Source organism: Pelodiscus sinensis, chromosome 1 (assembly GCF_049634645.1).
Source record: "Pelodiscus sinensis isolate JC-2024 chromosome 1, ASM4963464v1, whole genome shotgun sequence".
NCBI lineage: Eukaryota > Metazoa > Chordata > Testudines > Trionychidae > Pelodiscus > Pelodiscus sinensis.
Window position 1 is genome coordinate 155177189 of NC_134711.1, and position 27086 is coordinate 155204274.

The window sequence follows — 27086 nt, forward strand, 5'->3', positions numbered from 1 at the left end:
GAATGGGTAATTAAGCTAAAGCAGATAAAAATCAAAGTCAATAGATAGATTCCCATGTCAGGAAGGGTACTACACAGAGAGAAGAAACTGGACAGTCTCTGCGGGAAAGAATCAATCGACACAAATCAGATATACGTAAAGGAAACGTACAGAAATCTATGGGGGAACATTTCAACCTTCCAAATCACACTCTGACAGATCTCCAAGTGGCTATCTTGTCACAAACCAGCTCTACAAGCCAGATCCACAGGGAAACATTAGAATTACAGTTCATCCGCAAATTCAGTTCACATGCTAATGGACTCAATCGTGATGAAAGTTGGTTGGGACGCTACCAATTTAAAAACCATTGAAGGTGCTAACAGCGATCTGTGTAGTATCCTTCCTGACATGGGAATCTATCGACTTTGATTTTTATCTGCTTCGGTTTAAGTACCCATATCAGATACTTACTGATGCTCTGTCTCCCACCCCCCTTCTCTTTTTCTTCCCTCCCCTCTCCCATTCTCCTCTCCTATTTATTTTGAGTGTACACATCCCAAACTCATAACTCCGGTCATCTGAAGAAGCAGGCTGCGCCCACGAAAGCTCATGATACCATCTACATGTTCTGTTAGGATATGACTACACTACAGCACTAATTTGAACTAACTTAATTCGAATTAGTTAATGTAGACCTAAAAACTAGTTCGAATTAGCATTTTGCTAATTCGAACTAGCATGTCCACATTGAGTGGACCCTGAACCGAGGTTAAGGCTGGCCGGAAGCAGTGCCGGCAGGGCATCAGATTAGGACTTAGAGCATGGAGCTGCTGTCTCAGGCTAGCCGAGGGCTGTGCTTAAAGGGACCCAACCCCTATCCCAGACAGACAGTTCTCAGGGGTTCCCCGCTCACTTGTCTAACTCAATGAGGGACAGCAAAGCAGTCCTGGCTTGGAGTGCCCTGAGTGCCCACACTAGGCACATCACAGCTCTTGGCCATCAGCCCAGCTGCACTTGCCGCAGGCTGCCATCCGGGGGGAGGGTTAATCGGGGGGCTGCAGGAGATCTTCCATCCCGAGCAGCCTACAGAGCCACCCCAGTCCTCCCCATCGGGGGCTCGTACCCCATTCCTCCCTCACCTCCTTCCATTTACCCCTCCCTAGCCCCCCTTCCCGATGTACAAAATAAAGGACACGTGTGTTCAAAAATAGAAACTCTCTTTATTGAACAGAACTCGGGGAGACCGGGAAAAGGAGGTGGGAGAAGGGAAGAGAGAGGGTGGGAGAGGGGAGGGCAACTAAAATGATCAGGGCTTGGGAACAGGTCCCATATGAAGAGAGGCTAAGGAGACTGTGACTTTTCAGCTTAGAAAAGAGGAGACTGAGGGGGGGATATGATAGAGGTCTATAAAAGCATGAGTGGTGTGGAGAGGGTGCATAAAGAAAAGTTCTTCATTAGTTCCCATAATAGCAGGACTAGAGGACACCAAATGAAATGAATGCGTAGCAGGCTTCAAACTAATAAGCGAAAGTTCTTCTTCACAAAGCAAATAGTCAACCTGTGGAACTCCTTGCTGCAGGAGGCTGTGAAGGCTAGAACTAGAACAGAGTTTAAAGAGAAGTGAGATAAAGTCATGGAGGTTGGGTCCATGGAGTGCTATTACTCAGGGGGTAGAAATGGTGTTCCTGGCCTCTGTTTGTGGAAGGCTGGAGAGGGATGGCACGAGACAAATGGCTTGGTCATTGTTTTGGTCCATCCCCTCCAGAGTCCCTAGTGTTGGCCGCTGTCGGCAGACAGGGTACTGGGCTAGATGGACCTTTGGTCTGACCCAGTACGGCCGTTCTAAGCTCAGGGCTCAGGGTCGGGGGTCTCAGTGGACCACCTTGATTTTCATGCAAACCTGCTCCTGGGTGGCCAGACTGGTAGCTATCCTGCCCTAGACGGCCACTTTCCTGTCCCTAGTGTGGAGGTCGTGGATGAGGTCCATGATCTCCGCACTAGACCAGGCGGGCACTCGCCTCTTGCAGCCCCGGGCAGGCTCCTGGGAGCCGCCAGCCTGGTCCTGGGAAGAGGCGGAGGGCTGGGTGGCAGCGGATGGCTGGTTCGTGCTGTGCCAGGTGCAGGGTCTGCTGGCTGGGTGCTGGCAGGCTTGCACCTGGCATGGACACCGTAGCCAGACCGTGCCCCTTTAAGGGCTCCGGGGCCGGGAGGGGGGGCAGAAGAGTTTCCCTGGTGGTGCCCAGAGTGGCCACCAGGGAAAGCTGGGGAGGGCTAGCCTCCCACTAGTTCGACTTAAGTGGCTACACAGCCCTTAATTCAAACTACTTAATTCGAACTAGGCTTTAGTCCTCGTACAATGAGGTTTACCTAGTTCGAATTAAACGCTCTGCTAGTTCGAATTAAGTTCGAACTAGCGGTTTGTATGTGTAGTGCCTATCAAAGTTAATTCGAACTACCGTCTGTTAGTTCGAATTAACTTTGTAGTGTAGACATACCCTTAGTCTATAAAGTGCTACCAGACCATTTGTTGTTTGTTTTTTTAAAATGAGTGTAGGATTGTCAGTTTTGGTTGGACATATTCCTGAAGGTTTCATCATATGACATAATTTAATTCAAGACTAATTTTTAATTCCCGGAGACTCCAGGACAACTCTGGAGGGTGGGCACCCCTAACTGTTTGGTTTCCATTCCCTTGTATTAAAATTTCCCTTGTGTTATACACAGATTCGGTGTCTGCCAATGGGGCAGTATTGCCTCATGGGGTGCTTGAGCCATTAATTTGCCAGAAATAATGTAGTTATATTTTGAGGAAATCAATTCGCATAATGTCTGTACTCGTTAGAGGGTTACGGGGCATGGTGGGGCTATAACATACAAGTGCAAAGAGATGAATAGTGACCTTGAAAACTATCTTCTAGTAATAAGGATACCTGAGGCATTGGTGAGACTCAGGTAAACCCATTTCACAGGCAGCCATAGCATGCTTGAGCAAGCACAGAATATGCAGCCACTTTTTGTGAGGAACAAGGGTATCCTTGCAGCACTGTGAGAGCTGAGAGGCAGTGGAACCCCCAGTGGTTCTAAGTGAGAAAGCAGCGGCAGGCAGCTTGTGGAAGCTGGGAGGTTCCAATTTCCACCAAACCCCACCCAGAGCCAGATTTAGAGGGTGCAGGGCAACCAAACCCTATGCCCCAGACTCCATCCTGCCCCCCAAGTCCCACCTCTCCTCCCTCCCCCCAGCTCTGCCACCACCTCAGATACAGAGTAATTTCAGAAGATGTCATCCTTATTAGGGAAAGAAGGGAAGACCCTAACTGATACACTGTATGTGTTGGGCCTTCACCTAGCAGTTCTAAGCCTGGGCGAAGCATCCTCACCCGATGAGTAGGCAAAGGCACTGTGGCAAGCATCAGAAAAGGTTGTGCTGTCCCATCCTAAGCCAAGCTTCTGTCCTAAGTTAAGATTATTTGCTGGCGTGGGGGTGGGGGTCTCATCCCAATACATGAGGAAGAAGAGTTTGAACCCTGATTGGAATATACCAGTGAAAAGGAGTAGGCTGTACCTGATGCAGAAAAGTGAAGATGTCCAGTAGAAAGTTCCAGAGACCAAACATCTGATACGATTTGCATCCTGAAGCTCAATGTGAAGGAGGACATAGAGGCAGGGCCAGGCCAAAGGTTTGTGGTGCCCTAGGCGAACTATGACTTTTGTACCCTCCCCGCCGCATTCAATATAGAGAAAATAAGAAGTCTAGAATGAAATTTTACCTTTATTTACTTGGCATTCAAAATGAACAATGTAAAAAGAAATATGTTTATTGATTTTTTTTTCTACTTTTCATTAATCCTAGCACAATTATACTGTATAGGGTAAACTACCCAGTAGCTGACACTTTAAAGTTTTAATCATTTTGAGTTCCACACAGTGTTTCTGGTCAGCGCTATAAATAGTTGCACTTCAAGTTGCAACTGTCTTCTTTCCAAAGGAACAGATTTTGGGGAAGCTCTGAAAATCTTTATTCCCTGGTACTGAATGAAGTCTGTTTTTGAGCGGTAACCCTTTTGCACTGGGCCATCGATTTGTGTAAACATTTCAAACTTTGCTTTTCACACTTTTGCTTTCACAGGCTGGGCAATAAGTTGTTTGAGACAATGTCATGAAGCTATTGCGTGTCCTCTTGAGATGGTAGCCAGCCAACAAGTCTTTCTTTCAGCATGGAAGAATGAAGGTATGTCTTTATCAGTTTTAACTTTGAAAAGTTATGCTTCCCACTAGCAACAGAAACAGTCAAGAGAATTTGAAGAGCAATGAAGATGTTGGGAAAGTTGACTGTGGGCCTGGGTTCAGAAATAAACTTCAGTATATCTTAAGGCATAAGATATTTTGGAAGTCACTGTAAAACAGTCTTCAGATCACTGCACAAACCTACTGCCTCAATACCTTTTGAATTTCTATATGGTAATGCCAACTCTTGCTTCAAGCAATGTTCTAATATCTGTTTGAAAGTCTTATTTTGCAAACCACGTACATTGTCAATAAAATCAAATATTGAATCAAGCTGCTCTATCTGCTCAAATTGTTCTTTAACTGACTAGACTACAGTACTTAGGGCTGAAAAGTAGAAGTTATTTTGAACTTTTGTTTTGGATCCTGAACTAAGTCATCTCATAGGTTAACTGTTGCTTCTTTCTCCCACCACATGCTGGTTCAATGTCTGTTGATAGTTCAAATTCCTCAGCAAGCTCACAAGCATATATTAGTATCTTTTCAAATGCTTCATCACTCTTGCATCCTTCTGGAAACGTCTTGGTCTGTTGCAGCTGTTGTTTTCCTTTCCCTGAAGTTTCATTGTTTGCAGTTAGAAGGGAAAGGAATGTGTATGTTATGTGGTATTCGTTAACATTAGCAGTTAGGTTTTCCAAAATCAGGGCTTTACTATTACTTTAACAATAACAGTCTACAATAAATACACAACCTTACGAGTGATTCTTACTTGTGATTCTCCTTTATACAATCTTATTAAAACCTCTTTTCCAATTTTTCAAGTCCATCACAACACAGATTCTTCATGGGCACAGAGTCTTCAGAATCATGTCTCATAACACGGCAGAACAGCAGCTACTGTGCATCTCTGACTGGCCCTCACTAAGCGTTGAGCAAGCCTGACTAAACTGTATGACTGGACAACACTGGGCTACTGAGAACAACTGAACTGCCAGACTCTGCCCCCAGGCAGCAAATCCAGGCGGCGCTCTTTTGAAGCTATGCCAGGACACATTTTAACTGTATTTACAAACACAGCCGTGCTCCACATTATGAAGTAAATAACAGAACTCAACTTCTGACATGGCAATGATGCACTGTTTTACAAGCACAATATCCAATACTTCCATTTATAAGAGAGACCATATTAATATATTTTTAAATAGAGAAAAAAATCACTTCAATCTAATTGGCACCCCTGAAAGCCTGGCACATCAGGCAACTGCTTAGATTGCCTATATGGTCAGGCCAGCCCTATCTAGCGGCCCTTGCTCACACCTTAGGGAGCACAGAGAATATTTTTAGTTCCTTAATGTCTGACAACAAAGGGGCTAGAAGGCTTAAGCTTATTTACAGAGAGAGAACTGTCAAGAGAGGCGCCGTGACTGCTGAGCGGATGTATCAGACCAGATTGACTCACATTGTGAGAGGAATTCAATATCAAAATCCAATTCTACTTCATCTTCAGTTAAGAGAACAACAGTAAAGTCCACTGAGCTGGCAGAAGAAGTCAGAAAGGTGGAAGAAAAAGCAGCCAGATAGCAAATTTTGGGAAGTCCAATGACGTGAGCCTCCCAGCCCAGCTCTGCTGTGACCTGCCGACATGCTAATGGTGAGCACCTGAGAGGAATTTGCCTAACAAGCCTGGGACCTGACAGCACAGTTGGCTAAACTATACAAACAAAAGACTTAGCAGGTGAAAAGAAAAAGAGAGATGTAGAGGAAGTGGTCACTTGTATTTTTGACCAGATAGTAAAAGCGGATCTGTGGGAAAAGAAATACAATACTGAGCAGTGAGCTCCAGCTCTGTCTGCTGCAGCCTTAGATTTTTTTTCTATAATATGTGAAAGACTGCCACGATGCAGGCCCCTCTCAAAATAACATCCTAAAATTAAAATACAGCTCACATTTACAGTGCACATTGGACCAAACTAGGTTTTCACATCAAAGTCTGTAATGTCCAAAGCTGTAGTATGATTTCCATATATGGTTTGGTCTCATCTACATTGTAAAACCAACCCACATTTTAAGCCTATTCAGTGTGCTGCCTCTGTAACTGGGCACTCCAAATAGATACCCTACCTATAATTGAGGGATGGGAGGGGGAAATCTCTTTGTTACAGCCCCACAATTGGATTTTCAGACTGAAAGAGAATAGTCACAATGTAAATTCAAGAAACAAATGCAATTGCCAAGATAAGGCATTAATAGGTGTTACTAGAGTCAATTGTGCAATACTATAGTAATTGCAAAACAACCTATAATGATATCTCACTAGACTGGTCTCCAAACTGTTAAGCTAAGAAGAAACCTGATCCCACAACTCTGCAGAATGGTTTATTTTTATGAATTAATCGGGAAAGAGGATAATCATCCAAATTCGCCACTGACGAATCAGAATTAAGAAACAATAACTAACTGCAGTCTTATCCACAAAACCATTAGCAGATTGAACACCGCAATTTTCACCCTGCAGGAAATTCCAATATTTTAACATCGGTTATTGGCCTATATATGAAAGTTGCACACAAAAAAAAGTCTGATTCACAAACATTGAAAGAACAAGCTTAGGCATTTCCTAGCAAAATGAAAATGTTTCAACCTTACCATATGGTAACATTATGTGGCAGGAGACAGCTCAGCTCCTCTGGTATTCTAGCACTTTTGCTACATGGAGGATGCTGTTTTGTTCTGAAAATGGGATTCTCTCTATGCATCTGTAGCCAGACATGAATCCCCCCCACCCCCCAGAGAACAAGAGAAAGGCAGTCAGCCTTTGATGCCCTGGGAACGCAGGTGTGCTGCCTGTCCCTGACTCTACCATAAACAGAAACCAGACAGCAAATGGGCTAGCTGACGACTGGGAGGCTTCCCGTCGCCGTGATGGCTAGTACCAGTAATTGACACACCTGCACTGTCCTAGGAGAGGAATCTTCGCCCATCACATACCAGAGGTGCCCATTGTCTGCATTTTCCCATGTGTGAATTATGCTTTGCACCCTTTGTGGGAAACTTGGCATTCAAAGCCATTTTTCCTAATTGGCCACTTGAGACAAGGCATAGTCGGCAGGATTGTGCTACTGGTTCACATACAGCAACATGAAGCTTGTCATGATAGACATGGATTTTAGTGGTATAGTGAAAGGGTTTGCCCAGGAAGGTTGGGGCAACCCAAAATGGGATAGAGAAATGTTAGAAAATGATTGGGGAAATCCTGAGGAGTTGTGGGTACAGTTCTGTAAGTATAGAACTGCCTGCAAGTTAAGGAATGGGACAAAGCCTGAGTCTGTGGAAAGGAGCCACTTTCCATTTAGCAAGGAAAACAGGATCAGGCCCAGACAAGCAGGCAGGTAACAGATAGACTGAAGGCCTTATGGGAGAACTGAGAAAAAGGCAGTAAGTACTAGAAATCTAAATCCTTCAAACAATACTTACAAGAGTAATATCTGAAACAAGGCCAGTTTTTTTTATTATTTTTAGAGATAAGAAAGTGTTTTAAGAAAAGAAACCCACAGAGAATTTAACTCTACAGAGAGTGGAGAGAATTGAGCAGTTGTGCAAATGCTAAAATGGTATAGATAGGAAATTGTATTTTCTTTGCAGCCATTCTGAAGGAAAAATGGGCCCTTTTTCCAAAGGAATGTCTGTAAATAATCCAGGCAAATTTGACTCAAATCTGTACATTTTATTAGAGATACTGCTAAAAGAACTCTAAAGGGAGGGGGTTCTATTGGAATTTAACTACCCCAATGAATAAAAAGGGAATGCAATTGTTGTACAGGTATGTAGAAATAGTGTAAGAAAGGTTCAGAGAGAATGTATGTGTATCTGTGTGTAAATATACATATATATAGTATAAATAAATGTGGTTTTCAAGATCCAGTAATCTTGTTTGTAGGTTTAAAACAAATTGGTTTGGTTTACTTTCAGTAAGACCATTTCAGTCCAAGTTATTTAATGAAAGTACAGGAAAACTGTGAGCATAAAGAAAGAGTTACACTCTATGCAAAGTTTAATGTGGCTAAGTAGTGTTGTAAACAAAGATTGTACATTTTCCTGTGACATGCCATGTATATTGTAGAAGGAAAAATGGCTGTGAAGGCTCCAGGAGCCACAACAGGTTGTAATTTCCTTTGTGATGCAAATGCCCTAGCTGGCAGCACAAAGAAACTTTGCAGGTAATAGCTAAGTTTAATTAGCAAACTACCTGAGATCAGAAAGTTCAAATTGTAGCCCTCCAGAAAGAAAAAAAAGGAGGTATTGGTATTGCTATTTTAGTCCCAATAGGGGGTTGGGTATACTAGCAAATGTTTAAATGTAAACAGTCTTTTAAGAAGGCTCCCAGAGAGAAGACTGAGAAATTGGCATTTGTAAAAGATGTTACCCCTTTTGAACAAAATCTTGCAAAGGTTCGGGCATAGCCCTTGATCTGATCAAGTGTTAGCTGCTTGTCCATACAATTTCAGACCTAGAAGACAATTGGCTAACTACTCGTGGATATGTAAACCCTTGGCTCCAATGGAGAGGGAAGCAGCTGCAGCTTGTCTTCTATGGAAAACCTGTAATGAGGTGTTCTTCAAAATTCACTGAATAAGAATACAAATATGAAACTGCAAAAATGTAAAAGCCTCCGCTTCAGAAGTGGAGAGTAGAAATGCATGTCCCTCAGTACCCAGACGAGTTAGATTCCCTTAAGGATGGGTGCTGAGAGTTAAAGAAACTCTCAGATTTATTTTTTTCCTTCCTTCAGGAATATGCTTAAGAAAAGGACCAGGAGGTATGAGGCTTAGTGAACAAGCTCACCCTCCTTACCAAATTAATAGTAGACAAAACTGTGTCATTGGAAAAAGTCATTTAGCAGGAATTAGGATGGACCATAAGAAGGAAAAAGCATGTAGAAAGGGGAAGGCAAAAAGTTTGGAGCCCTATGGGCATAGTTGAAGGAATAAGGAAAGTAGAGCAGACATTGGAAAGTTGAGAAACATTTTCTTTGAAAGGACAAAGCAAGTGATTTGAGGGAATGTGAAGACAAAAAGTGGACTCCGTGGGAGTGTGGAAGGAATTAAATGATGTGAAGGGAAATCTTGTTTTAAAAATGATATCTTGTTTCTTTGCAGCCTCTTCCTTAAGCACTGTGCAAACCATCTAGGCAAAGAAACAATCAAATGTAAACAGTTTGTCTATGGACACCTTTGTTAAAACTGCAAAGGAAAATTAGGGATTCTACTGAAACTTAATTGGTTAACTGCATAAAAGAATGAGCTCTATATATTGTAACTATTTCGTGGGTTTCAAATTAACTAGTTTTATTTTGTTTTGGATAATGTCCTCTTGCTTAAAATTACAAACAGACAAGGTACAAATTGGTTAGTGCTTCTGTTGGGCATTCAATTCTTAAGGTTAAATTTAACTTTCTAGAAACCAAATTATTATTTTAGAAATTCAAGCTTTGACACTTAACTGTCTCTTTTCAAGGCTGAGTTGATAACACTTTTGGCTTGCTTTTAAATTCAACATTATATGTGAATACAGGCTGCCTGCCTATTTCAAAGGAAAGTGGACAGGGAAGGCTGCTGCTGTCTCAGCAGACACATCCACTGCACCCCTGACCACAAACATAGAAGGAACAGCTCAGCTTGCAGAGCTGGCAGCAATCAAACTAGCTTATGAGGCAGATGCCAGTTCCATTTACACTAACTCCTATGCTATATGGGCTGGAGCCACCCAGTGGATAACTAACTGGGAAATAAGAGGAAAACCTGTTTGGAGATTGGAATATTGGAAATGGATATACCAGTATGCAACCCAAAATGCCTTAAGCATAGGTCATGTGGCAGCTCGCCAAAAGAATAACACCCTGACTGCACAGCTAAATAACCTAGCAGATGCAGCAGTACAAATTTTTGCTGCCCAGGTGGATTGGGAACGCCTGTACATTTGGCTACATGAAACCTTGGGACACACAGGAAGCGATGAGCTGGTGTGGCAGGCACATGCCAGGGGGTGGCCTATCGCACACAAACAAGCCAGAGATCTGGTACAAGCTTGCACTCTATGTGCTGAACTCAAGGAAACATATAACAGAAGGGCAACGGTTTGCCAGGCTAAGAGATGGAAAAATACTATGGGCAACCTGGCAAGTAGATTATATTGGTCCACCACCCACCAGTAAGCAAGGGTGGAAGTATGTTTTAACTGGAGTAGAGATTGTCTTGGGAATTGGCTTTGCCTACCCGACCCGAAGGATGCCAATAACTATAACTAAGGCTTGGATTGTATCCAAGACCGGTTGACTTTGTGCTTTCTTTTAGAATCAAACTTGGTTGTGTGACAGACCCCGATCCGAGCGACAGCATGATGTTTGGACTTGTTGTAACATTTCTTGTGGCCACAGCAGCCTCCGCCATTCCCAGGCACCCTTTCTAGAATGCCATCCAAACTGGCGCCACAGACTGTTGGACGTGTACATCCTCAGATGTGAACCAGCCTGGTTCAACGACAGTGACCCCGACCACCAGGATCTTCGGAATGGCTCTGGGAAAGGAACTTGGGGGTGGCATGGACAATGGCAACCTATACTATGGGATCAACCTCTGGAGTATATAACAGGAACCTCTAGGGAAGCGTAGAAATTAAAAGTCTGGGATGTCTATCCCAATGCAACCCACCAAAAACCCTTAAGGTGCCGGGGATATAACATCCCACTATCTAGCAATGTTACCATTATTCCCCTAAACTTCAGTCATTATTCATTATTCCTAACACCGGTCCCAAACCAGTGTGCTAGGGCAGAGCTTTTTGCAGCGGATCTGGTCCTACAGGACTTGCTGCTTGCCTTGCATTGCACAGCCGCTAATGATAGTTACTGTGCTACCCACCATACCCCAAAGAAAGGACCCATTGGAACAGGGTGGTATAAGTGACCCTGCTCCCCTATTCTAAAGGAAGAGCCAGGACTCTTTTTCATTTGCAGGCAGAAAGCCTACAAGTATCTGCCACTGAATTAAATAGGGCGCTGCTCACTGAGGCACGCTGCCCCTGGGGGGCTCACTGTACACCCCCACATTATAGCTCCTGGTCTCACTAACCTTGGAAGTTTCCTGCACTGGATACCAAGAAGATTCACCCTGAACCCCCTTATAGAACACCCTACAGATTTTTCACCAGTTCACCCGCACATTCCTGCCCTGGCTTGGAGTAGCTGAGCTGGAGAAGGCATTAGTGAATAGCCTTAGACATAGTTTTAGCCCAGCAGGGGGGGGGGAGTATATGCGATAATTAACCAATCTTGATGGTTACAAATTAAACAAGATGCATTCGCTATAAAAGGCGCTGTTAAAATAATACACGCTGTAACTGAGAACGAAAAACCCTCATGGCTAGATTGGCTAGCCCAACACCTAGGACTTTCGTTAACTCCATTCCTTCACTCTATTGTAAATACTATATTAACCATTTTACTTGTCGTAATTGCTTGCTGCATGCTTCTATGTATTGTTAGGCGTTTTGTGTACAGTGCTACCTCCTCTGCACAAATCTGGTATATGGCGTTGGGAAGCGATCCTAATCAATCCCTTGATCCAAAATTATCTGATGAGACCCTGCCGATAGGGCGATTTTAGCTTCCTCCAAGGAGGACAACAGGTCCTGGCATCACCGCCATCTTGCGTTCTGGGACATAGTGAGGCGTGTCAAGGGGGTGGAATGTAGCCAGATATGAACCCCATCTTGGTTCCCCCCTCCCCGAGAGCAAGAGAAAGGCAGTCAGCCTTTGATGCCCTGGGAACGCAGGTGTGCTGCCTGTCCCTGACTCTACCATAAACAGAAACCAGACAGTAAATGGGCTAGCTGACGACTGGGAGGCCTCCCGTCACCGTGATGGCTAGTATCAGTAATTGACACACCTGCACTGTCCTAGGAGAGGAATCTTCACCCATCACATACCAGAGGTGCCCATTGTCTGCATTTTCCCAGGTGTGAATTATGCTTTGCACCCTTTGTGGGAAACTTGGCATTCAAAGCCATTTTTCCTAATTGGCCACTTGAGACAAGGAAGAAGCCTACGTGACCCAAGGGGTATAAGGAGGGGTTTAGTAGCCCACCCCATTTGAGCTCCAATCATCTACACCTGCTGGCAGGTATTGATTGTCTCCCAAGGTCTGTGGGACGCCCAACCTCGCCCTACTTCTTCCTGAGGGATTGAGAGAAAGACGCTGGCCACTCCAAGTCTGGAACGTAGGGGTGAGAATTATACCTGCTAGGTGTCTATTTTGCATGCATTTAATAAGAGCTCAGAGAACCAAAAGGGTTTCATGGTACCTGTAAGTGACTTATTAGTGTAATTTCTGTCCTGTCCTTTGTAATGGCTGTGTTATCTGTAACACAGCAGTAGCATTTAACAGCTAAGTTTGCCCTGTAACAATAAAATAGTAACTGTTTAAGCTTTAACCTGACTCCTTCAGTTGCTGTAACAGAACCAAGCACAATTTAAAAGAACTTCAGCCGGTCATAAGGGACTTACTGCCCTGACCGTCGGCTGACAGCATCCCATGCATGAAATCACCCAGGCAGGGGTCTTCCTGTACTTGCCCATTCAGGACTATACCCCTGAAGAAGAGACCAGGTGCATCAAAGGAGATGTAATCTGCAGAGCCGTATGTGCAGCGGAAAATAGAGGCATTAAAGACCTGGAATTTCATCTCCCACGAGGCACTGCATCAGCACAGACAGGTGAAGAGATAGGTGTTATCCTGATGGATTTTACACTGGGAAAATTTTTGTTTTTATGAAATTCCATTTGCTAAAGAGAAAATGTTGCATTCACAGATTTTCAGCCAACCTTACTGGTAATTGTTGGCATGGGGCTTTGTAATGATGGCCACAGGGAACACGCTGAGTCCACCCAGTGCCGTTTTGAAACAGTGCTACACAACAAGTATCACTGGACCATGATCAAGCCCTTCAGGGGATGGTGTCTTATTTCACTTCTCATGAATTTGTCTCTTTCATCCCACTGGGAAGAACACTTGTTTTTGCACAGGTTGAAAAATCAGCTGCTGTCATAAGCATATGCAACAGTGAACTCTCCAGGATCTTGGGTAAAATGTACTATGGATTTAATCTTGCCCTTGTTACTATGTGTGTTTGTCTTTTCTGTGAAAAAAGAAGTGTAGCTACCAATCTGGCAGGGGCCAAGATGGTGCTTATGAAAGCACAGCACCCTTCCCTCATTCATGCAGAGTACAGTCAGTGACCCTGAAACACCTTTTGTCCATGTACTGCTTAAGATGGAACTTTTATGGTGGTTGCAAGTGCGATGAGTGTAATTGTGTGTAAATATTTTGAGAGAGAGACCTTTGCAATTATATAAACATTCTGTGCAGGACTGAAACAACGAGCAGATCAACTTATTCTGTGGAGATAAAGCTAGGGAGCAAGCAGGAGTTACAAATAAGCCAAGACCAATCAGCTTTGAGCTTGTGTGCACAGTGCCTGCTGCTGCGCTCAGAAAGTCAAAGCTGCTGTCCAAGCTGTGCTCCTGCGATCTGGGGCAGCATGGAACACCTGTCTCAAGTGGTTGCCTTGTACAGTGTTTCTCAGCCAGTGGTATGAGTACCCTCAGGGGTATTCGAGAGACGTCTGGGGGGGGGGGTATGTCAACACAACTGAAATTTGGAAAAAACTGAATTTTTGTTTTAAGTTTTACGGCATTTTATTATTTTTGAACTTTTTACGTCCAAAAATTTCATTGCCCGCCCGGCTACAATTAAGTTGTTTAAACAAATGTGTTGAAATGGTAGAAAAAAATTGTGAGTGTCTGAAAACTGTAGGTACTGGGGGTACTTATAATTTATTTTTTGAAAAGAGGAGTACTGTACTTTATAAAAAAAAAAAAGTTTGAGAAATACTGGCCTAGAAGATATCTCCACTTCTTCTATAGGATACATAGATTATCAAGGAGACTTTGCCACAGACAGTCCAGCAGACAGATTTCCAGAGCAGCAGATTTTGAATGGAAGAAGATGCAGCTAAAGGAGAAATTCTGCTCATGGGGAAGATGAGGATAGAGCTGGAGGCCAGGCATTAGAGTGACCAGCTGGAGTGACAGAAGCTGATTGACTGGCAGAACAGAGAATGGCAGAGATTACATGAACTTAAAATGGAGAAAATGTGGCAGCAGCACCCTGATTTAGTCATTAGGGACATACCTCATTGAAGGAGGAATAACAGTTAATCCGAACTAAGGGCTTAGTTCGGATTAACATCTGACTGCCGCATGTAGCTGGGCAGTCAGTTCAAACTAAGGGGATTTAAAAATGTCGCCCTCCCGGGACCATGCAAATGAAGCTCGGGATATTTAAATCCCGGGCTTCATTTGCAAATTCGAATGCCTACATTAGCCACCCTAGTTTGAACTAGGGGGCTAGTGTAGACATACCCTAAGAATGGAAAGTGCAAGTCTGACTGGCTGAGATGGTTTGCTTAATGTCTCTTCTCAGAGAAAGTTTATTCAAACTAATGATTTCCATGGCAACACAACATGTCTTCTCTCCAATTTTCTTATGAGCTCTTAAAACCTAGGCCCTGTTTTTTTTGCCTTGACTTTTTTTACAACTAGGAATTCACCTATCTCCTTAGCCAAAATGCCCATAGTTGTGCTGAATGTCCACTGGTTGCACTCTGCCACCCCAGAGGTGGTTGCTGTAGAGTTGTAGTGGACAGTTTGCAAAATCGCCAGGAATCTTTCAGGATTAAAGACACTGTAAAAGTATCATTTTTATTATAGTAACCCAATGTTGCATGCCTTAAAACAGAAGCTTAAAGCTTTCACTAAGATAAACATCACATTTCAGAGGACTCTACATTTTCTGAATGCTTGTGATACTCACGCTTAATGGTGCTCTCTTATTTCTACCATCCCCTTCTTCTCTGTGGCCTGCTGTTTTGATCACTTGGTTAAACACACTGACTAATTAAGCACTGCTAACGTAGAATTAACAATTCTAGCACGTTGTCCTGTTTTATGGGGCAATAACCTAGATTCCATGTGAACATAACCCATCATCTTCATTGTAAAACAGCATGGCCACATTGTTACTGCTTCACTGAGGAACTGCATGCTGTGACAGCTCTAAATGCTGTGACATCTCTGGTAAGTCGGAATTGGTTCAATGACTTATTTATCCAGTACTTTATGAAATCAGCACGAGTAATTCCCACTTAGGTTCCTCCCATACCTGCTCTGAAGAATTCAGAAGAAATCGGCAAACAACCATGATGTCACTTGCTACCCATCAGACTCAAGCGAAAGCCACCCAGGCTGTTTTGTGAACAACACTATCTTGAATCCCTAATTGGTAGCTTTATTGCTACCAATAGCTTTATATCATTTTGAAAAGACAGTGAATGTACTGAGGGTAAACTGCAGCCTGTCCTTTATCCCGCCTTCCTAATGCTGGAGCCAGCTCCATCCCTGGGGCAACTAATGTTGGCTGCCAGGCCACCGCCTGTGTGGGTGGAGTGGGGGGCTAAGGAGACTCTCATCCTACACCCTGCCAAGACTGACAACTAATTCAGGTCCTAGTGCTAACTAACTACCATCACATTTGGAACTAACAGCATCTCATTTTTTATAGGTGACTCTTCCATTGGGTGGTAATGGTTTTCTGTTATTGCTAACTTGACTGGATTCAAACCACTGACTTAAATGGTGACATCCTTCCAGAAAGTTAAAGGCCTTAGAAAAGGGGCTTAACATAAAAGGCCTCCTTAATATGTCAGTAACACTAGTACAACTGAATAACTCTTGCTTTTAATGTTCTGTTCTGCTGTTCTGATTAGTTTCAATTCAGCAGAGCAGTTAAAAATTCTAACGAGTGCCTGCTTTCTACTGGGGTTTAAACATACGGTTCCCTCTCACAACAATATGAGATTTTTTAAAGGAAATAAGCAATCAATTCACCTTTGAAAATCTCCATATCACCAAGAACGATGGTTAGTTACAAAATTTGTATCCACATCTGATCCACAAGTCGCAAAAATGATCCACTAATAGACAAATCTGCGAATACCTGTGGATATAAAAATGAATATCCATAGATTTGAAGGGATCTAACTATGTTGATTACAAAAGGAGCAGCAGCAAAGAATATTAATATCAAATTTCCACCTCTGCATTTTTAGTACATTCAGAACCTTGTCTGCAAATCTCATGGAAGTATGTGGGGGAAAAGATAGCACATAGTCTTAAACAGTGTTTCTCAACCAGTGGTATGAGTACCCTCAAGGGTACTCAAGAGAAGTCTTGGGGCTATGTCAACACAACTGAAATTTGGAGAAAACTGAATTTTGGTTTTAAGTTTTACAGCACTTTATTATTTTTGTGTGTTTTACACCCAAAAATTTCATTGCCCGTCTGACTACGATTAAGTTGTTTAAACAAATGTGTTGCAATGGTAGAAAAAAAAATGTGTCTGAAAACTGTAGGTCCTGGGGGTACTTATAATTATTTTTTTAAAAAAGGGATACCTTATAAATAAAGGTTGTGAAACGCTCGTCTTAAAGACTATGATGATGCACGAAGTGACTAAATTTAATGTTACAGAGGCAACCCTAATTCTAGCATTTTCTAACATATATATTTGACTGTGCAAGCTAACATTCTTCAAATTAAGTTTTTTTAATGCAATTATACTTTTGTTTTTCTGCCATTGACAACTGGAGCAAATTTTTATCTATTGCTTTGCTGTGTTTGTTACTGGTAGTTGTCCAATTTCCCACCTTTTATTATTTAAAGAGGCTTCACTAAGAATCATTTCATAAAAGTAGTTTTTAAACACATGTGTAGGATAAGTGTTGTATGAAACATTACTCATGCTGGGGCGTGAACAAAAGATCAGTCATATGCAGCAGCTGTGTGATTTTCAACTTACTGGAAGATATTGAAATGTAGAAATCCTGTAGCTAGAAATAAGGCTGAGGACTGAATAGATGACTTTCAGGTAAGATATGCAGACCACTATCCACCACAAGTTTTTTGCTTGAGACTAAAGTACAGTAATTTCCTCCATGGGGCTGCAAGAATGTTAACATGTAGTAATATGAAGAATAGAAGGCACATTACAGTAGCTGTATGGTGCTGTGCATTAATGCCTTTGAATATATCTTACCTGTGTCTCTGGACATCACATCTTTTCCTTTCCAGCATCTTTTTCTTCACTTGATATAATATTTCTGATTGCATGAGGAGCTTATATGTGGAGAGGATGTGAAAACCAGCATGTCAATTTTTTTTCCCAGGTTTCAGGACAAATTGAAGAAAATTAAGAAACCTGGAGTGCAGCTGCAAAATGTGCAAGAACTCTTCTGCAACTAAATGGCCTTCCTGAGCAAGTTTACCTCTCATTTTATCCTTGAGATTTTTAAAGCTGAAAGGTTTCAAAACAAAAGTGGTTTTTATCCAACTAGAAAACTAAGTCAGCCCTGTGACACCATCTCAAAGCCACCCAATCACTAAGCTATCAAATGTCTATTTGATTGTTTCTTGTACACCCTCTGAGAGCATGATTAGACCCTCCGCTTTCCAGCTGTGCCTATTTACTTCATGTAGAACACTGGTGGAAGAACATAAGCTTGAAGTTATTTTCTTGCCTGCTGAAAAATAAGCAAGGCCTGTCATGCTGGCTTTTCATGCTGAAATGATTCAACAAATTGCCTTGTCACAGACTAAAAGCAGTTCCATAGGCTTGTTCAAGATCCTTTGTAAAACAAAGTGTCACTCAGATTGTTACAAGCACATACACTAAAAGCAGTACTGAATATAGGACAATGGGATGGTAAACTCCAGTTTGCTTGACAGACTTTAAAGGAATGCACTCAGCTCAGAGCATAAGCTCCCAGTTCTGAACTACCAGCTCAAACATCAACATTGACCAGGGAGGAAAAAAAACTACAAAAAAAAAAAAGGACTTTCGAATTATAAAACATTTCTCCGTCACTTTATAGTTACACCAAAATCTTTAGTTTTAATTTAATTTAGTTTTAACACAACTAAATTAAAAAAAGTGCTACATAGTCCTGTTTTTTGTTTCAAATTAAATATGGAATGTTAAAGGGAAAACATTAAGTTAATTATTATAGATAGAACAGATTCCTTCCTCAGGTTACTTTAACACCACCTTGAAGTACTCAGGGCAAATCTACAATAGGGGGAAAGGTTAATTTAAGCTATGCACATGGGCAGTGGGTGAAGCTGTTGTTTGGGGAGACAAGCACCGCAGCCTGTGGCCCCACCTATTCTCTACTTCTGCTCGGCTTAGGCCCCACTCCTACTCAACCCAGGCTCTGCCCCTTTCCCACTGTCTCCCTCTCCTCCTCCCTCCCTCTCCCTACTCCTTCCACACAATCCCTCAAACCACATGCAGCAAATAACATTTTGGGGGGAAAAACAAACCACCCCCTTTCTAAAGAAAATGGAGCTTGTTTTCTACTTCCTGTCAGATGGTGAAGACGGGACATGCAGAAGGTACCTAATTAAAAGTACTAAGTTTGAGAAGAAAAAAAAAAAAAAAAGCCAGTCACAGGTTTTTTGATAAACTTCAGGCTATATCAGAGATTTATTTGCAAAAACTTTGCAGTGAGGGTAAGTCAGTTCTCCTGCTGAATACAACATTAAATATGATGGAATACACGATGCAGTCCTTTTCTGTTTTACATTTTCTTAATTAGTATGTCTAAGATGATTTTATATGTACTCTTAAGCCTTCATGAAGGAGTCACTCCTGATTCCTACATATTCGATGCACTTAAACAAAGACGTTATTTTAAATTAGTAAGTCAGAGTGGTTTAGTGTCTACATAGTTTTATTGCTTTTAGAAAAAGGGAACATAATTTATTGTGTGTGATCTCCATAACATGAGACATGTTTATGAAATTTCACCCTAGGTTTATGTTAAAAATATGTTTCCAAAGATTTTAGGCATAACAAAGGTAGTGATTTTGATGGAGGGTTCTCTTAAAACTAGTTCAATCAGAAGTAAAGAAAGTTGAATACATGAATTTCCCTATCTGGGAGTGAAGTGAGTTTGTCCTGGTAATGGCTCTCTTCAATACGGGGTGAAGAGAGAAGTATTATAGCAGTATGGATGCACAGAAAGGAGAGGAAGACTTTGGAAGCAAGTTTTTGTACTATAATAATTAAAATTAAAATGTATATTTTAGATATTGATGGTCTTTTAAATATATATTTTTAAATTATGTGTGAAGATCCAGGCATTTAAGACTAAAGCTGAATGCTCAGATTGTGCACATAAAAAAATCTCTGCAGGAATTTTTAGAGATGTTACTTTATAATCTTTAGCAACAAATTAATGAAATATTGAAAGCAATTTTTTAACTAAGGTCCTATTGACAGCAATGTTCCCTCTAGTCTTTTCTAACCAGGTGCAGATTTTTTTAATTCATGTGTGGAATAATTTTATGTGCACCAAGGAAAGTGTGAATGTGCACCACCAATATAAACACAAAACCTAGCTGTGGGTGCTTTGCTAATCAGTTGGGTGGCATTTTAATTTCTCCTGAGTGGCTGCACAAGAGCACAGGTTATAGAGAACCCTGGTAGACATATTAATTACAGTAATGCAGAACTATTTTTGTAAATTCAGTACATTCAGAAACTAACAGTATATACCTCTGAGATGGCACATGTCTGTTAAATGGTTCCATTACCACGTAATGGCTCTTTCACAAGTTCCATGTTATGTTAAAAGGTTTGGCAGGCTGGAAGGCTTTTCACTTTTAAGTCAACAGATTTCCTTCCACAGGAAGTGTTGAGCACTAAGAACCAGGGAAAGCATTGCCTCCTCTTGCTTTTTTTATCTGGTGGCCATGGATATGAAATTTGAGTTGCATCTTACACTATGTAACTTAGATCTACTCACCATGTCTACGTCTAGACTGGCATGATTTTCCGCAAATGCTTTTAACGGAAAAGTTTTTCGTTAAAAGCATTTGAGGAAAAGAGCGTCTAGATTGGCACGGACGCTTTTCCGCAAAAGCACTTTTGCGCAAAAGCATCCGTGGCCAATCTAGACGCGCTTTTGCGCAAAAAAGCCCTGATTGCCATTTTCGCAATTGGGGTTTTTTTGCGCAAAACAAATCTGAGCTCTCTACAAGGACTTTTGCCCGAACGGGAGCGGCATAGTATTTCCGCAAGAAGCACTGATTTCTTACATGAGATCATCAGTGTTCTTGCGGAAATTCAAGCTGCCAGTGTAGACAGCTGGCAAGTTTTTCCGCTGCTTTTGCGGAAAAAATTGCCGGTCCAGACACAGCCCATGATGTCCACACTGTGTTGGGTCAATAAGAGAAACTCTCCTAATGATTTTCCTTACTTTTAATTTCAGTAGAGTACTGAAGTCAACAGGAGAGTGATCGGCAGTTGATTTAGTGAGTCTTCGCTAGACTAACAAAATTGACCTTTGGTGGATTGATCACTGCAGTGTCAATCTCACAGTCAGTGGAGACAAGTCTTAAGAATCTGATACTATCAAGGGATCCACTTAGCCAGAATCCTATACCCAGGCAGAATTTCACTCTCACCTGGCAGGATGTTCCATTTGTGCAAATTTGCAGCCCAAATTAGAAATTATTTGTAATTTATTACAGTGCAGTCAGATTGTTATTGCAAGTCTTGTTGTATTTGATATTTCATGTAAAACTGCAGCACCTGTAATTATGTTCTTATATGAAAATCACTGCTTTTATTTTTTAAAGAAGGTAAGTTTCTAGCCCCCATAACTGCAGAAAACAACTTAATTCTAAAAGCTCAAAATACAACAACAACAAAAAACAACCACCAAAAACTAGAAGGCAAATAGTCTTTTTATTTTAAAAAATCCTCATGATTTTTAAGCTAATTGTATTATTTGACAGTTGGAAGGGGGAAAAGACTGACAATTTTAAATCATATGACTGGACAAAATGCAATGTAGTGTTCACTCTTCTCTTTTTACTCAGATTTTTACATATCACACAGGTGGTATCCACACACTGTGGAGATTATACTGGCATAACTACACTAACATAAGCCTGTAGTGCAGATGCAATCTATACGAATAGTAGGGTTTTTGTTTGGAAAAAAAAATTAAAAATTTGTGTAGGAATACCTCCTCCGTGAACAAAGTTAGATACGTCAATGGAAGCATTCTTCCGTTGGCACAGCTCCATCTGTGCTCGGAGTTAGGTCAACGTAGCTACATTGGTCAGAGTTGTGGGTCTTTTTCACACCACTAACTGATGTAGCTACACCCCAGCTGAACTAAAACAAGTTAGATAGGTATGTTAACAGTGAGAAACAGAAGTGTCAAAACAGAAGTGTCAACAAGACTGATCTTGATTTCCTGCCCTGGTCTTATAGGATGTATTAATATTACAAAAGTTAAGTTTGATCCTGTTATGTGGCAGTCAGTGTCCAGTCACTACTATTAAAACAGGTTAGATTCTTAATTTTACTTAATTTCTAATCTATTTTGCTTCTTCATTCATTTTAACACTGCCATTAAAACCTGGGTTCCTTTTTTATATATTGAATTTCTATTCTTAAGTTTTGTAAAGAAAAATTGTTTAACCCTTAAATGTTAAGACATCCTGTAGCACAATGCTAGAGGATAAAAGTAACTAGAACTGTTTTACTTCCCCTTTGATAGTATCTCACAGAAATAGAAACAAGGGGAACCTATATAAGCATCTTTACTTATATGCAACATAGATTGTTAATGTTGACGTCAGAAATTAAAATTCCTTTTCAGTATCTAAACCGTTTATTTAGTGCATTTTGTGCAGCGTACCTATATGAACAGCTTCTCTTTTAGAGGTCTAGTCAGTTTCTCTTTCTAGTTCGTTACCATACCACTCTGATTTCTACATAGCGCTTTTACAAGGAGGCTCTTCATTTTCACATCATCAGCTCCTGGAGCTACAAAAGCAGCGTCTTATTCCTGGAAGGGTGTGATTAAGTCTGTAAGTAGCGGGTGGGAGGGAGAAAAACCCTAAGAGAAAGAAAAACGGTCTCCAACCTATAGATTGCAAAGCCCTTTACATTGCAACCTATACATTGCAAAAACCTCTCACACCTTCATTTTGGGCAATGCTATATCTGCAATTAAAAGTTCTTTTGCTTTGTTAAGCACATAGCTGCCAACAGTTCTGGTTTGGCTGGATTAGTCTAAGTTTTTGAACATTTGTCCTGGACAACTGAAATACTAGCCGGTAGCTCAGGATAATAGCAGCTGGCCAGCTCCTTGCTCTGATCCTCCTTCTCATCCAGGGAAACAAAATGCAGCTCCTAGACCAGCAAGAGATGATCACTGTTTTACTGGAGAAAGCGGGGGGGAGCAGAAAGGTTAGGAGCTGGTGTTTAAATACAGGGGGTAGGACTAGCAGCTGCAGCAGCAGCAGCTCCTGGTGAATTTCTGTGCGGTGTGGGATGGCTGATAGCTCGCTACTGCTACCCGGAAGCTGTGACAGGGCACTACACAGTATCACACAGACCCTGTGGAGATAAACACCCTGGGAAGAGCCATCTCAGAAAGCCAGACTGTCAGCTTCTTTTGCGGCCCCTGATTGGTTGAGGTACCCTATTTAATCCCAGGAGGCGATCCAGGAGGTAGCTGAGCAACAAGGTGATATTCACTGCCAACGGTAGTGAGGGACCTGCATTTTGGCTCTCTCTTGGACTCCTGACCCTTGCTCTGACTTGTGGTTCCTTATCCTGGAACTGACCTTGAGTGCTATTATTGGCCTCTGGTCAGCACCGCTTAGGCTCTGGTTGTGACACTCGTGGGCCCTCATCAGTTAGGAGAGCAAAGACTCCCACATGTGGCTATGGCTCTCTAACCTTTTTGTTCTCTTCCTCCTCTGGGCGGGAGCACCGGGATAGACGTGCATGAGCCAATTCCTAGCCACAGAGGACATAAAAGTGAATAAGGCCCACGGACATCTCAAATGAGCAAAACATTGTGGCAAGGAGAAGAGCTGGTAGAAGAAAGCCCTAACCCTTTCCTTCCTGTGTGAGAGAACCACCACAGGATATGCCCCCATTCTACAAGGAGCTGATATTCTCTGAAAAATACCAGTACAGGGAGTGCCAGTGTTGCCAACTCTTACTATTTTATTGCAAGCCCTGCAATAGTTAAAGTTGTATTTAAACCCACATCAACTGGAGTGATTATGTGAGCATCTCAGCTCTTCAATTTATAAAAATGTTTTAGCCTTCATGGTTGCAAAGGAAATCTTGAAAGGGTGACCCGAGGGCAAACACCAGGTGGTTAACAGGAAAAAAAAGTTTTGTTTTCTTAAAAAATCATGATTTTTAAGACAACCTCATCATTTTTGACAGTTTTGGGACTGGTAATACTGTGGATCTGCAAACCATTTAATGTTTCCTCAAGTAGAGCAGGGGGTACCATCATAAGAGAGATCATTTATGACCGGGGTGGCAGTGGGGAAATCTGCCCTTCTGCAAATTCTAACTGCTTAGCTTAAGCACCAACCTTTGGAGTCCCTAAGAGTATGTCTACACTACCCCGCTAGTTCGAACTAGGGTGGTTAATGTAGTCATACGAACTTGCAAATGAAGCCCGGGATTTGAATTTCCCGGGCTTCATTTGCATGTTGCTGGGCGCCGCCATTTTTAAATGTCCGCTAGTTTGGACTCCGTGCCCGTGGCTACACGCGGCACGAACTAGGTAGTTTGGACTAGGCTTCCTATTCCGAACTATCTGTACTCCTCGTTCCACGTTCCACTTCATTTGCAAGTTCGTATGACTACATTAACCACCCTAGTTCGAACTAGGGTGGTAGTGTAGACATACCCTAAGAGAGGAAATGCTCATTAAAATCATGTATAAATCTCTTATGCTAGCAACCACATGATCACGCCATAACCATTCTTGGCTAACTGACTGAGTGAAATATAGAAGCCAGAGATATGGAAGACTTTAATTAAGTTATCTAGCCCAGCTCTTGAAACTGATGTTTCACCTTTCATCCTGAAGCCACAATCTACATGAATGGCTCTACATTCAGACGCTCCAACCATCTGAGTGGAAAGTTGTTTGTGTAGGTTGGCAATATTTAGTTGCCATTAGACTCCTTCCTCAATCCTGAAGGGTTTCCTTTAGTGACAGGACATAAGTTAAAGCCTGTTGGAGAATGAAAGTGGAATAGTATAGGTATGGCTCATCCCGGAGGATTGTTTCAGTTTTTCTTACAAATGGCTCTGCTAAACTTGTATTCTTCCCAGATTTTGGAACCCAAGGAATATTCCATGTGTAAGGGGACTGTTACCCCTTACTAAAACTCTGTGGGAGTTTTTGGTTTGCCAGCTCGCAGTATCTGAAGGGGAAGAGTTCATGAGACTGACTGACCCCAGAGACAATGGAAAGCAGCCAACACTCCAGCTCAGCCTGATTGACAGGTTGGACAGGCCAGTGAGGAAGGGGAGAGGCCAGGCCCCGTCCTCCCTGTGAGCTGGGATTGTTCTGGCTCTCCCTCTCTCTGAAAAAACAAGCTGTGTGCAGAAGAGGTCCTGCAAAGACAGAGAGCTGAAAAGAGCAGTGCAAGCTGTATGAAGAAGTCCTGCAAAAGGAACAGAGAGCTGAGACACTGCTAAGAGGAGTGCAAGCTGTGCTGAGGGGCAGTTTTTGCAGCAGCAGAGCCAGGCATACAGAGCACAAGGAGAGCAGACCCTGTGTTGAGCAGCAGACTGGCAGGGCTCAGAGAGCAAAAAGGAACAGAGAAGCAACACAAGGAGCTGGAACTGGCCAAGCAGCACAGCCTGCAGCTGGATGTGGTGAGCACCTGGGACCAGCAAAGTGTGGGGAGAGGCTCTGGACTGGGAGAGGGGTCTGGCCACTTCGAGCTTGAGACTGTGTGGTCACTACCAGAGCTAGCGTGTCCAGCCTATAGCCCCCCCCTGCAGCATATCCAGGGCCTCTAAGAAAGAGACTGTGGTCTGCCCTTATACTCTGCAGGCTGCTGTTTTGATGTCCCTGTGCTACAGAGCAGAGCTGTGTGTTCTCATTTAACCATTCTCATTTTTTTCTTATTCTTTTCTCTTTAATCCGTTGTTGTTTAATAAATTGTATTTGCTTTGAACCTTATGAAATGATCACTGGGCCAAGAAGGCCTGCAGTGTAAAGAGAGCACCTCGGAGTGGGGACACCCTAACTCCTGCCCCTAGTGACTACAAGGTCAGGGAGTAAGCCCCAGGAAACCTGGGCCCAGCCTTGTTGGGGTTTCAAGGGCTCTGCTACTCAGGAGAGTGGAGGGGGAGCCCTCAGGATCAGGGAGCCGTGGGGTAAAGGAAGTGGAAGCGGGGACTCAGATCTTTTCGCTGGTTCATTTCACTGGGGTGTATAGAAGCCAGGAAAGTTCCCCACAATAGCGGGACCATTCCCCTGCTTACACATGGAAACTAACTCAGTTGTTTCACTACATATTTAGATAGCGTACTTCATATAGATAAGCGTAGTGGTACATTCATGGGTGCTGGAACAATTTTTTTAGTGGGGGTGCTGAGAGTTGTTGAATCACCTGGAAACCCTATATATGGGGGAAACCACTTCAAGCCAGGCTGTGCTGCAGCACCCCAACACCACTAGTTCCAGCAAAGATGTACTTTTACCAGACTACAAGCCAAATAGACATATTTTCACCACAAAGAACTTCAGAGAAAGCAACAAACACAGAGCGGATTTCTTTGAGGCAATGAAAACCATCCGAGACAAGGATAACACACGTCAGCTATACCAGTTCTGAGGTCCAGAAAGAGAGCAGAGTGAATACAGCACCATCTGTGACCGCAGCATAATCCTTAAAACAATTGTCATTAACTATGTGACTACTTCAGTTCTTTTCTTGCCTTATTCCTGACCATTCATTTTGAATTAATTTGTAGCATGATTATCTCAAAATGCACTCGGAAAAATGCACCCAGGCATGGTTCTGGGTTAAAGCTGATGAGTAAAAATCATTCTCTCAATGAATTGTTTTTGTTTGGAAAGGAAAGAGGCTTGATTGTGTGCACGTGCATAGCCTTGAAGCTTATTTATTTATTTTGAATCAGAGCTAAAATGCTTTCAAAATCTTTGTACAATCCATAGGTGGCACTGTGACTCTGTGTTAGTCCCACTGAATACACTGAAAATAATACCAGGAAGAACAGTTATGTTTTTGAACGAACAGGTGGAAAAGAATTCATAGCTGCCAAGCAATATGCTTCCACTTCTTTATATATTGGACAAATGTGGTAATAGCTTAATTTATAGTGGTTAATTAGATCTTCGGTCACAACACAAGCTTATGCTTGACAAATAATCTTACAGCGGTTGCATGTAGCTAATGCAGGAAGGATAACTAATAAATAGGCATAACAAAATGACCAGCTTTTTGCTAAAGAAACTGAACTGGCAAGCCTCAATGCAAGTAATTAGGGGCTGAATATTTGATTAACATTGCATGGTTGTACCCACAAGAGGCAATGATTTAAACACCTTTGAGGATTTAGACTAACTGACTAGTGTTAGCAGAAAATTAAGCTTTTCTTCCCCTTAATGGCAAGCTAAGAACCGTTTTTAGTTCCAATGAAAGATCGGGCCTAATATTTTAGCTACAGTTCCAGCAAAGATGTACTTTTACCAGACTACAATCCAAATAGACATATTTTCACCGCAAAGAACTTCAGAGAAAGCAACAAACACAGAGCGGATTTCTTCGAGGCAATGAAAACCATCTGAAACAAGGACAACACTTGTCAGCTATACCAGTTCTGAGATCCAGA

The 27086-nt window shown here is 42.2% G+C and overlaps 1 protein-coding gene across 1 annotated transcript in view; it reads left to right on the top strand.

The window, feature by feature from the left end:
* Positions 1-18631: 18631 nt before the first annotated feature.
* The window catches only part of LOC102445404 (uncharacterized), a 67537-nt gene continuing 59082 nt past the window's right edge, over positions 18632-27086 (top strand). Inside the window, exon 1 of the mRNA XM_075908319.1 lies at positions 18632-18769. Coding sequence (XP_075764434.1) covers positions 18745-18769 — 25 coding nt within the window. The 5' untranslated portion in view covers positions 18632-18744. The remainder of the gene's footprint in view (positions 18770-27086) is intronic.